Raw genomic sequence first — 13,394 nt, forward strand, 5'->3', positions numbered from 1 at the left:
CAAAATTTCATCCTATCAGTATTTGCCTTCATGGGCTGCTGTCTTGGGAAGTGGATCCCAGCCTTTTTGAAGTCCGCAGCGGAGACTTCGGCGAAAATGCGATCTCTTGACGCATTTAGTGGAGTGTATGTTGTGAATTTTCCTCGAGGAGGTTTGGAATCTTTAATCCTTTCCTCCTTTTGCTTTTCGTTGCCTCTTCGCGAGGTTCCAGCTTCATCTTTCTCGTGGTTCCTGGTTTTTTCTTGACTTTTAGGCCTCCTTAGATCTATGGCCCTCTGTTTCTCCTCGTAGGCGATGTACTTCTTCGCCTTTTCGAAGAATGCATCCAACGTCTTCGGCTCTTCGATACCGACAGCTTTAGCAAAGTCGTTGTCCCGATGTAGTCCCCTGTCGAGGAGATACAGCTTCATGCTCTCCTCGACCTTTACTTCTACGGCTACTTTGTTGAACCGTTCGAGGTAGGACCTTAGAGGCTCGTTTTCGCCTTGAATAATGGCTTCGAGGGTTGCTTCAGTTTTTGGATGACGCCTCGAGGAAGTGAAGTGAGCCCGGAAGCGGGCGCATAGGTCCGACCAGGAATCTACGGATCCTGGCGCCAAGCTCTTGTACCAAGCCATAGCGCCTTTCCTCAGAGTCGTGGGAAAGAGCTTACACTTGATAGAGCCTCGTACATTTCTGTACTCGAGGAGAGCTTCAAGATTTTCGATGTGCTCGTCCGGATCTGTCGAGCCATCGTAGGTATCCATTGCCGGTGGTTTCTCGAGCCCGACCGGTAGGGGGAGTTCTCGTATCCTTCGGGAGAGGGGGCCTTGGTGGCTGTCCCTTTCTTCCGGGGATCGGTTCCTTTGGCGGCGAGGAGGGTTGTCCCTTCTAGGGGAATGTCTCCTCGGTGGGGTGGAGTTTTGAGATATTGCCTCGTTTCTCCTTGGGCTCGACCTCCTCTCGCTTCTTCGGCGAGGTGGTGAGCGTGACCTGGAGTAGGTTCTGCTCCTCACAGGTGTGGGTGAACGGCGAGCTGGGCGAGCTTGCGCCGTGACCCTCGATTCAGCAATTGCGTCGATGCGACGGCTTTGCTGCTCGAGCCTTTGATTTTGCTGCTCGTATCGCTGGTTCTGCTGCAGTAATAAGTCCGACTGACGGTTGATTGCATTGACCAGCGCAGCCATCATTTCCTGCATGGGGACGCCCGGAGGGATAGCCACTGCCGGAGTCGCCTGTGGCGGGGTAGCCACAGGGATCTGCGGTTCTTCTGGGTTGTAGGGCTCGTAATGCGCGTCTTGCCCCTCTTGGCCATCTTCCGTTACGGAGGCAAACTGGCCGTCCAATGGGTGGTACGGCGCGTAGTCCATCGGTGTTCCATGGTTCTCCGCCACGTGCTCCGGGGTTTGGTGGTTGTTAACGCCAGCCATTGGTCGTGAAAGAGGTGTTTTGAAGGAAGTTTTTTAGTTTTTGGTTTGTTTAAACAGGGAAACTACAGTTCCCACAGACGGCGCCACTGATCGTGTTGACTAGAAGAATGCGACTTCGCCGGCGTTTGCGGTGGTTGAGAGCGTTGAGACCCCTGTTGAAGCGGAGGGGGGTTGTGTACCTGCAGGCACTCCGACGCTCAAGTCAGTTTGTGTTTGTGAAGGTTTTCTTAGCTAAATAATGCGTACCTTGCAAATGAAGTGGAGATGCATATATATAGCCCCCAGTGCTGGGCTAAGGCCCTTGATGGCATTAATGGCCATCAAGTGGCTGCCGGAAAATGGCTAAGGAGCCATGATGTGCAGTTAATGCTCATCATTCCGGTATCTAGACGTTACAGAAGCCATGGAGAAGTAGCCGTTGGTATCCCGAGCATTTATGGTGTGCCCGGTGGGTAAAGGTCAGATCGACTACACAAGCTCGTTGGCTTGTGTACCGAGCTTATAAGCTCGGCCCAGAACAATATAGTTTACATGAAATAATTTGGTTCAATTTTGAATTATTAATTATTACAATTTATCATATGACTTGAGTTTGTTAATCTTTTGAGTTATTTTTTATTATATATTGTTGAAAAATAGTAAACTAGTACTCCGACTCATTAATAAACAATGCAAATTTACAAGTAGGAAAAGAAAAAAACTTATTTGGTGTGGATCTGTCCGGCAACTCGGTAATAAACGATGCAAATTTAACTTTTAAATTCAGATGCGTAAGATGACCCGTCCCGCCTCGTCCCGGTTTTGAATGGGCGGGCTTAATCGAGGTACACCGTCCACTTTGCCACCCTGGTATTAATCATGCTTCAGGTGATTCAATGTTAACCCCACCAAACAATGACACGTGAGAGGGGGTCGTAGAAAGAAAGAAATGTCTTTAATTCATTGGAAGTTTAATAGACTAATAAGCGTGGGGACCCTGCAAGTCATACCTGCATGAATAACTAAACTCTGCTGATGAAAATGTTTACCCAAAAGCATGGGTAAATTTTAATATGGACAATGATAAAATGGTTCATGGTGGACTAGTCATGAATAACATTATAACGAATACGAATTTTATAAAATCTACCGTTGGATTAAAAATTTATATCATATAGATCATTCATAGAAAAATTTAGAAAAATTGAAAATCATTTGATATGTTATTGAGACACATCAAGATTAACGGTTTATTAAATAACGTAAATCTTGATGGGTCTCAATAATATATCAAATGATTTTCAAAAATAATTTAAAAATTTATGGATGATCTATACGATATAAACTTTCAATCCAACAATGAATTTCGTAAAATTCATATTCAGTAGATAATTTATCCACGGTGGACCACTTGTGAATGTCGTCCACCATAGCATTAGCCCCAAAAACAAACATAAAAACTCCGGAGTGGATTGTCTCCTGTGAACAATCCATCCAGTCAAATCATCACCTTCCAATAAAAAAATTTAAAAATATAAAAAAAGAGGCAGGATGATCTAATGACTGTCATTAAAACTGGAGAGAATCCAGTGGACAGTGCACTGCCTTTCCCATAAAAACTCCGCTGATGAAAATATCATGCAAGTTGCAACAATGCAAACTTAACTAGCCCATTATTATCAATGCACAATACATGATACATGATACTTGGAATCCTCTCTATTTTTTATTATTAAAGTTTTTAAATATTTTGAAGTATATAAAAGTAATTTTTCTCATTTCAACCAAATTTTCTCCAAATGCATGAGCCAGAAATCGAATACCTGAAGTTCCAAAATTCTTACCACTTAGATCAATTAATTGCTGGTAAAAGGATCCAAACTCTACATAGTCATATCTAACTGTTGGGAAATCGTTTCATAAACACTTTTATAAACGCAGCGGAATTTTAAAATTAAAATTTCCCATCAATGGATTCTTGTGAATGAGCATGATCAGGTCTAGAATATTACCTTTGAAGAACAAATTTGTGGCCGCTTTTCTTGATCACAAGCACCGCACTTGCAGCACCTCCACTTAGTCCACACGAACAGGAACCTTCGATCTCACAGTGCTAACTGTTCTTGGATGAAGGCTGAGGGAATTTTGTGCGGTTTAGGGTTTAAAGAAATTCAGAATTTCTCTAAATTCGGTTAGGGTTTTTAAAAACGTTACTACTGAACTTCATAAGGCTCTATTTATAGAGTTTCTTATGAGGTCTTTAGTTTACACGAAATTGGGCTTGTCAAGCCCAATAACCGTTTGTCACTAACTGCACCCCCGCAATAAGTCTTACTTATTTTTTCCTTCTCAACTGTCCTTATGTGTGTGACCCTGTAGGTTCTTATGACATTGGCAATAATATTAATCGTAATATTATAAACAGTGAGCGGTATCTAGCAACACATCACTGTTACCCAAGTCACAGGAATGTCACGTGATCTGACTAACCTTTTCGTGATAAATATCTTGTGCACAATTACCCTTTTGCCCTCATGTCTATATTGAACACAAGGCATAGTATGTCATCCTTGTCTAGTTCAATATTGGGCCCATCGACATATCTCCCGTTATGTAGGAGGGACAAATTCCATCTAGGTCACTCATGTCCCTCAGCATGATTCGTGGGATACCCATCAACCAACTTTATAATTATCCAGTTACGGATAACGTTTGAATGACAACAAGGTATTACACTCCTGCATCTAGGGTACGTAGTGGTTTCAGGTCGAAGGGTGGAATACACCTTTTATCACTATGAGAATATCCTATGACATTTCATAACATACTATGTAGTATTCTCATGGTGGGTCAATCCGATATAAATATTACTCTTAATATTTATATCTATGTGAAGACTTGATAACTCTTTATCTATGATCCGTGAGATGTGATCATCAGTCTACCAACATAATAGTCTCTATGTTTTGATGTTATCCCAATTCACATTAAAACTTGACTACGGATGTTTTAAGAATAGTGTTCTTATGTGTAATGGACTCTCACGATTAAGTCACACTTAACGTTCCATTCAATGAACTTACTATTCTAGGGACTCTATTATTATTTAACACATAAACATAATAAAGAAAAGCCTTTATTTAATAAGTAAATTATCCAATACAAGTATCATGCAATTATAAATAATTGGCCTCTAGGGCTTACACCAACACTAACAACGTAAGTGGATCAGAAAAATTGATAAAAACAAACCAAAACAAACAAAAAATTAACCGATCAAGTTTGGTTCAGATATAAAACCGAACTAGCGAAAGACGAACCAATTTTGTTCGGTTCTCAATTTAAAAAATTGATGAATCATGTACAAAAAATAATTGATGAAAATCAAACTAAATCTCTTATTAATTTTAGTTTTACTAGCGGGCCAGACAAGCGTGTTATGCGCCTGCATGTGTCTAACTTATGTCCAATTAAAAAAGATATGTTTTATGTTATGGTGAGTTTGTTAATAAAAGATAAAAAAAATGTGTCTTAGGTTATGGTGAGTTTGTTAATAAAAGATTTTTATTGCTACTAAAAAAATCAAGGGTATTGTTGGTATTATGAAAAGTCCACATCAAAACTCATGTATCCTCTTTATATATATATATATAGATATATAGATAAATATTAGATAAAATAATATGGTCCCATGTATAATAACTTATGGAAATAATTTTTTTTACGGAAAAAATGAAATTATGTTAATTTTTTGCTTTTACCATCAGTTTAATCAGGTTCGGATTAGTTCTATCATCAAGTGGTTTCAGGTCCCTTTTCAATTGCAATTGCGATAGATCAAATCATGGTTCTCCCTATCAAGTTCAGCGTCAATCACCACTGAACCAACTAACGATTGATTGAAATTTGTACATTTTAATTTACTCCTACCTTGTAAACATTAAATTATTTTGTATTATCAAATGCAAATTTGTAATTCCTTAATACGTGCCCTTAAAATATATAATACTCCTTCTGTTTCAAATTACTTGACGTTTTAGAAAGAAAAAAAAACAAGAAATCAAGAAAGTGTATATTTGCATCTTATTTTTCTATTATGCCCTTATTTTAATTCACCATTTTGTTTTTTCACATACTTTCTCTTTCCAATAAATTTAATAAGTTATGTATCAAAAAAAATTAATATGTTATGTACCAAAAACAAAAAAAAACTTTAGTTTTTCAAATATATATTAAATCTTTTTTGGTTTCAACAACTACTCCTAAATATTTGAAATTTACATGAAAGTATAATAAACAAAATATAAGCTTAAATTATCAAAACGACAAGTAATTTGAAAAAATTAAAATTTTTCTAAAACGTCAAGTAATTTGAAACGGAGGGAGTATGTTTTTGTAATATATATATATATATATATATATATATATATATATATATATATATATATATATATATATATATATATATATATACTCCCACTATGTACTTAATTTGTTTTGTTTCTAATGCTGAGTAAATACCATTTATTTACTACAATGAAAGTAATCGGAGTGTTGCACTGCCTTAGTTCTCTCATAGTACTGAAAAATCAGCTCAACCGTCAAACTAACCCCTTCAAATAAAGTGTTATTTTCTTTGATGTTTTCTCTCCCGACCCCCCTCATTTCTTTTCTACCCCCCAAAAATCCAATTTTGCCCCTTGCGGTTTCAAACATTTTTGCCAAAAAACTTCGGTTCGTATTCACCGAAGCCAAATTTTAGACCATTTCGGTAACTGCAAACCGAACATTAGCGTTTTCGGTACACAAAAAACGAACGTCAGCTTATTCGGTATCTGCGAACCGAAATGTCCTAGATTTTGGTACGTTGGTCGCTGGAATTAGACCATTTTCGGTAGAAGTTTACCGAAATAATTGTTTCGGTACCTGCGAACCGAAATGTCCCAGATTTCGGTAAGTGGTTACCGAAATTTATCAGCATGTCAGCTTATTTCGGTTCGTATAAACCGCAGTACCCCCCAAGGGCAAAAATGGAAATTCAGGGGGTAGAAAAGAATTGAGGGGGGTTGGGAGAGAAAACATCATTTTCTTTTGCTATTTTAGTAGAAAATAAAAGTGCAGGGGCGAAGAATACTCGGCAATCGGCATAAATGTTAGGTATCTTGATTTTAAACGAAGAACTAGTATGTACTACCCCAAAAAAAATAAAGTTCATGGGAAATTCCTACAACCACCACCGGTTTTGCACTTATGCATGCATTGCAGCTAGTCCATGCAAGAGAACACAGTACGAAATAGCTTGTCGGTTCTCATTAACGGAACAGTAAGCATCTAATCTAGACAAAAGAGAAGTAAATAGGATGATGATAACTGACAGTGGCTTTGTAACATAAACAGCTAATAGTACTTATATTGGGTCCTCATTTTGAGAGTTGGAGCTAGGAGCGAGCTCCAAGGTAACTGGACAATGATCACTTCCATAGAAACCTGCCGAGACAATATATATCAAGGTCATGCTTCTGAAATACAAGCTTATGAAAAGTGATTGAGAAATGCTAATCACAATGAAGAGATATGCACCAGAAACCCATGCATATGAAAATAAAGAAAGCTTGGCGTAGCCATTAAACAGCATATAACACAACAACACCAATTACCACAAGTTGCACTCTGGTTTCAGTTTTTTAACTTAGCAAATAAGCTAAAGGAGGAGTGTTAGCAACAAAAAGCATCACAAATTTCAAATTTTGTTGAGTAAGCAACTAGTATTAACACAAGAAAAGAAACTTACCTTGTAACTCAATCCCTTGTCCATGCATTTCACATGCAATAATATTTTCTTTAAGTTTTTCTGAAACTATAAAATAGTCTATTCTCATACGTTTTCCACGGTACCTTCAAAGAAAACACTCATAAGAATTAACAAGCCAAAACCGTCAATTAAATTTGTCAATTAGGGTTTTTTGGGAGGGGAATTTTGGAGGCTTTTAGAGGGGAGAGTTCTGGAGGTCTAGGTCTATATTTTAATATATACTTCAGATTTTTTTTTTTAAAAATGAAAGAATACCATGATATATGATTACATAACAATTCAATCACACTTCATTCATTTTTAGCAATATTTTATAGTTTGTGTAATTTAGAAAAGAAAAAACAAGTCCTCCCCTCTCCTGCAAAATCTCTCTCCCAAACAGACCCTTACTTAAATCGGTAACTAATATAAAAAGAATCCCATCCCATTTCTTATATTTGCAACTCACCACACATTTTAAAAGCCATTACAGAGCCTTTCTAGGGGTAAAAGTAAGTACAAAAAATTTGTTTTTTGACACATCATATTATGGATTACACTGCCAAAAATTTGAGAGTCTTGGTCTCTCCCATCCAATATTCAATCACAAATAATTGCCTACTGACTTTTTCCTTCAGTTTCCCTATTTATCCAGTAAATTATTTATCCATTAACTGCCTAAAAACATTTACTTCCTATTCCTAATACATAACTGCTGCATAGTAATATAATAATTGCTGCCTAATAAAATAATAAATGCCTAATAATGTTTACTAGTAACAGGCCTAAACACTACTACAGAGGAAGCCTTTCTAGGGGTTAAAGGATGAATTGCAAAAAGAAAAATGGTTTAGACAAAAAACCAAAAACATAATTTAAATTCTTCAAAGTGCATTGCCTCAATATATAGTTAACACTATTATAGAGAGTTAATCCCTATGGTATAAAGATCAATAAAATAAATTTCTTACCTCCCAACTGGGTTTCCAGACCACGAGAAGCCCTGCTCCATATCCTTATCCTTGTGCAGAAATCTGTAGGCATCTACCAGCTTTCCCCTAAAGCACGCCTCCGTGATATCAGTTATCTAGACTTATAATGAATGGTGCAAGATAAATGAATAAGTAATTCAAAAGTAAAGGGTAAAAAGAAATGATGGGGAGACATTACAGTCAGAAAAGTCGATAATGAATGGTGCAAGATGATTTTTTTATTAGTTCATTTGTCCTTGTCTTCAGTTGCAATGTAATAAATACTCAGAGAACCTCCCTTCTATGAGCCCTCCTACTTTTTAAGCTAAGCCCATGCCCTGACTGCTGCTATAACCACCTACCCAGTTCTACACTACAAGTACTGCATAATTAATTCTATAACTTCTGGGGTCCTATCCTTTACTGTATATAGTCACTCTTTTTTTGTTTCTTTTCCTTTGATTGATGCCGTTAAGCATTGTGCTACACTGATACTTGCTACTTCTTCGTACCCATCATGCAAGCCCAATCCCCTATCCCTCAATCTAACTTAAGCTTAGGATCATCATATTGGAAATCCCATTGTGTCCTTACTCCTTAGTGTCATAATGCATCGCTATAAGAAGAAAAAATTGATCACCCCTTTCAGTGAATCAAAGTCAATAAGAGTAAGTTAATGTCAAAAGTTAAATCTAAAAAGTATCTTATTTCAATGGAACAACTTTTAATAAACCACATGTGGTTCAAACACGGATAGGAAAAAGAACAAGACTATTACAAATTTACAATCAATGTAAAAGTACATATTGTACTAAATGCTATATATAAAACTCACTTCCTTGTTGTAAAAAAAAAATCTCACTTCCTAAACCGTAACATATTACAACACAACAGGCATTAAATCTCTCCTGACAATCTATCTCTTCATCAAGTTATAACTACAGGGAAAAAATGCATGCATCGTAGTTTTAAGTGGATTCCTGACCAATCCAAGCATGATAGGAAGTTCAAAATATGAGGTTTGGCCATGTTGATGTTAAGTAACATAAATCAATGGACCAAAAAGAATAATGAATGACTCACTCTCTTAAGATGGTACCAAATCGTGCTCTTTCAGCCAAGGTAAATCCAGGCTGCCCATAGTCCTGCATAAACCCACAACATATGGAAGATATATTACACTACTTGATCCGAATTGTTAGAGATATGAATCCTATCTTGGGCCTCTAGCTAACAATTTAAGCTTAGGAATTGGTACTTGACAAGATATCAAAGTGTCTATAACAACGTATTTAACATTGCAATCCTTGCATCTTTTCACAACTGTGGGCATGTCAAAGTACAAAGATACTAAACTAATTTTAGCCTCTACCTAAGCTTAAGCTGTTGCGGGATAAATTGAATGAAATAAATCTATTTTAGAGGAAATTTCAAGAGTAAGTAAATTGATCAGACCTCTTTATTTGGAGGAACATAACCATTGAGTTTTGCTGTACTGAAAAACTCTGGATGACTCACATCGATCTCTTCATGGCTGCAGAAGATGGATATGAGAGTTAAAGGCTTATTCATCTATAAGAGTTTTTAAAGTTCATGACAACTATAGAAATGCGTTCAAACTAGGTAAAAATAATTCTAAAAACTAATAAGAAGCAATGCAGCCTCAATGAATTAGTTTCATATAATGCATATAATTGCATCAAATTGAAATAAAACATGAATCATAATGGTCCTCTCTCAAACTGTTGGATTTCTGTTTTCTTGAATGGCATGGCTAGTAACAAAATAGTTACATCCAACAGCTAAGCTAGCTCATATCTAGAACTTCATAGCTAGAATTGATTTAATGACAAATGCATAAATAAAAGTAAGATGCCAAACAAATAGGACTGGACTAATTAATGGCTGCCAAAAGAAAAATGGAGATTAACCACCTGACATTCAGATCCCCACACCATATCAAAGGCTTGTCTGAATTTTGGTTAACAAATTCCAGGATTCTTTTGTCCCATTTTCTTCTCCTTTGAAATGAGTTTGCCTCCTCTTTCCACCCATTATTTGGTACATATGTATTCAATAAACGAAGTGTTTCAAATTCAATTAAGATTACTCGGCCATCTGGTTCATGCTTTGAAGCTAAAAACAAAAACAAGAATGCAGATCCATTAGCTGTAAACCAAATATGTTAAAAAATTACTATTTCAGTAAAAATATCTAAGCTGTGTGCCTTTAAGACATGTAAAATTAATTTGAAAACTTAAACTTCAATTTTTAATAGATATATGATAAAAAAATTAACAGCAAAAAATTTCAATAACCAACACTTTATGATTATATTTTGGAGAATTCTGAATACTTCTCCAGCCCAATCTTTTCTACATTAAAATAAAAATATATACTGCAATAATAAGATCATGCTTCTTTTAAAGTCACACATGAGCATGGTCAAACCGCTAAGGAATATAAATTAATATGAATAGTTTTCATATTCTTTTCAATAAAAGAACAACATTAACATCTGACGCGGCTGAAACCTGAAAATATTCATATGTAACTAAATAAAACATCTAATGCCATAAATGCAATAACAAAAATCTGTGAAGTAGAGAATACCTATTTTATCAAGATGGAAAACAACGCTTTTGGGCTTGAAACATTTTTTCACAAATAGTGCTGTCCCTGCATACTTTGAATCTGCGAGAGACCACCAAACACGATAGTTCCCAAACAGTGGATTTGAAAGTGCACGCATCAATATCTGTAAGTTGGATCATACATTGGGTCTAAAGTATTAGAAACGAATACGATGATTATATCAATTTAGCAACAATATTGTTTTGTTTACTTTCGGTGTTGAAGTAATTCCAATGCACGTCAGAGATGTTATAAAGTCATTCACAAGCCTTCACCTAATAATCACTAAGTTATTTTTCTAAGAGTTGGCCATCGACATTGTATCAAAGTCTGCAATGCATGACTAAGCAGTGCAGATACTGATCCTTGCCACCCTTATTTGCACAATTACCAAATAATAAAAATGGGCCTATGCATTGTCCAGCTCCATGTTTCAAGTCCAAAGAGCTCTTGTGTGAGGGGGTGTTTAGAGATACAACAAAACCATTTGTGCGTTATCGCGTAATAGTTAAAGATTTAGTTGAGTAGGTGTTTGACCATCCAAGCCATTAAATAAAGACTAAGTAAAGTAATTGAAAGACCAATAAATAACTTCAAGTGCTACATTAAAGTTATCACAAATTGTATCCATTCATTTGATTTGAGAACTTAAAGAGTTCATAAGTTCATCTGTGTCAAGTAACCTGATCATGCATCTGTAGCTCTTTATGAGAAAAAACAAAGGCAGATTCTAAGCTTTTAAGTCATCAAACAAAATCCTTATAATCTCAGTTTCTCGTTGAAAGTTACCATCACGGTCTCTAACCTAGACCCAGTTTGAATAAAAAGCTTGATTAAGTGTTTATCATATAAATGCTTATATTTAAACTATAAAACAAAAGGTGGAATAAAGTCAAAATATTTTCATATAAGCTATAAGTTATTTTCATAAGCCATTCGAAAAACTTACAAAAATAAAATGAAAACAACTTAGGACATTTCATAAGCTATTATTAATATAAGTTATCCCAAACAGTCTCACAAGTGTTTAATATTTATGACACTCAAATAAGTCAATCCAAATATACCCTAAATAGGATGACCTCACTTTTCTTTTTTTTGTTCTTTTCACCATCAGTATCCTGCCCACTGGACCGCCTCATCTAGTTCGGGGATGAGTTCTGTCATCAAGGGTTCCAGCCCCCTCCCGATCGCAGTTACGGAGGATCGAACTATGATCCTCACTTATTTAGTTCTAGCCTAAACACCATTTATTAACCTTTTTTCTACTCTATAGACTGACAGAGTGACAAACACCACTCTGAAAAGTCACACACACAAAGGGGAGATCTTGGGTTCTCGCCGAGATAAGTAGGAAAAATATTGAACCTAATAGTTATCAGTTGAGCTAGGGTTTAACTAACGACCATAATTATTTATTTATTTGTCATGCACTAAGTAAACAAAAAAGTAAATTAAAACTAAGGAATGGTATAAGCATGGCAATGATTATTAGAGAAATGAAAATGTGAATACCCTTTTTTCTTCCCTAGAGGAGTTAGTATCATCTTTAATTTCAGCTTGATTTTTAGGAGCGGATTTGGAATTGGAAGAAGAAGAAGCAGCGGGCATTCGAACTTCTTGAATGGCAATGACATCGGGATCGAAGGTAGTGATGAAGTTGCTGAATTCAGACCAATTGTTTTTGACGCGGAGGAATAAACTGTTGGCGTTCCATGTCATGAACTTCAATGGCTCCTTATTCGTTTCTTTTTCTTCTTCTTCTTCTTCTTCTTCGTTCTTGTTATCGTTTTCTTTCGCTTTCTTGGAACATTTGTCTGAATCTTTCTCTACTACTTTGAAAAACCGCTTCATCACTCTTCTTCACTTTGCTTTGCTTCTTCTAATTCTCTACAACTGTAACCGTAGTAATTGAGCCAGAATTTGATCTTTGTGCTTCATTATGTTTTATGCCAACAAATAAAGAGAAATAAATCTAAATAGAGAATGGGGAGACAAACAAACATACATGAAATAGAGAATGTTAGAAATAGGATGGGGGGTGAGGCACCGTTCGCCGTCGTCGAAATCTTGAACACTAAAGTGTGTCGCTGTTGTACTTGTGTGCGGAGACTAGGCGCAGGACAGCAGAGTCGTTTAGGTTACTTATCTTTTTTTCCTTTTTATTTCTACACCGTTAGATTGATCAAATGGCTATGATTTGGAGGAGAGAGAAGTAGACAACTTTTTTTTTTTATAATATGAGGGCCTAAGCCCAAAGAGAAAATTACATAGTCTAGGGTAGTTATCCCCAACATATCAGCAAGTAATTGCGACAGGAACGTATCATAGAAAATACTATCAGATCTCAATGAACACTCAATATTGGCAAGAGCATCTGCACATTTATTTGCTTCACGGTAAGTGTGATGAATAACAACCTCTCATTTCATCTCAAGTAGTTGACGAATCTTATGAACCAAAGCACTCCTACGATGACTCCCTCTCCCCGCTTCTGAAATAGCTTGTACCACCGCCAATGAATTGATATTCAGTTCCACCGCTCTGAAATTCAGTCTCTTAGCATGTTTCAGCCCTTTGAGTACACCCCACAACTCGGCTATAAAAGCA

The 13,394-nt window shown here is 36.4% G+C and overlaps 1 protein-coding gene across 2 annotated transcripts; it reads right to left on the minus strand.

Annotated features, from left to right (window-relative positions):
* Nucleotides 1–6,529: 6,529 nt before the first annotated feature.
* On the minus strand, nt 6,530–12,932 carry LOC123897025 (DNA-(apurinic or apyrimidinic site) endonuclease). Of its 2 annotated transcripts, XM_045947522.1 has the most exons (9): nt 12,793–12,932; nt 12,300–12,680; nt 10,764–10,908; nt 10,085–10,286; nt 9,606–9,684; nt 9,234–9,295; nt 8,151–8,237; nt 7,180–7,283; nt 6,530–6,875 (listed from the first exon to the last, which is right to left on the minus strand). In XM_045947522.1, the coding sequence occupies exons 2-9, from the start codon at nt 12,636–12,638 to the stop codon at nt 6,796–6,798; spliced, it is 1,098 nt and encodes a 365-aa protein (XP_045803478.1). In that variant the 5' UTR covers nt 12,639–12,680; nt 12,793–12,932; the 3' UTR covers nt 6,530–6,795. The 2 variants fall into 2 exon arrangements, with proteins under 2 accessions (XP_045803478.1, XP_045803477.1); XM_045947521.1 differs by having other exon boundaries at nt 12,300–12,913.
* Between the last annotated feature and the right edge of the window lie 462 nt (nt 12,933–13,394).

Source organism: Trifolium pratense, linkage group LG7, assembly GCF_020283565.1.
Source record: "Trifolium pratense cultivar HEN17-A07 linkage group LG7, ARS_RC_1.1, whole genome shotgun sequence".
Taxonomy (NCBI): domain Eukaryota; kingdom Viridiplantae; phylum Streptophyta; class Magnoliopsida; order Fabales; family Fabaceae; genus Trifolium; species Trifolium pratense.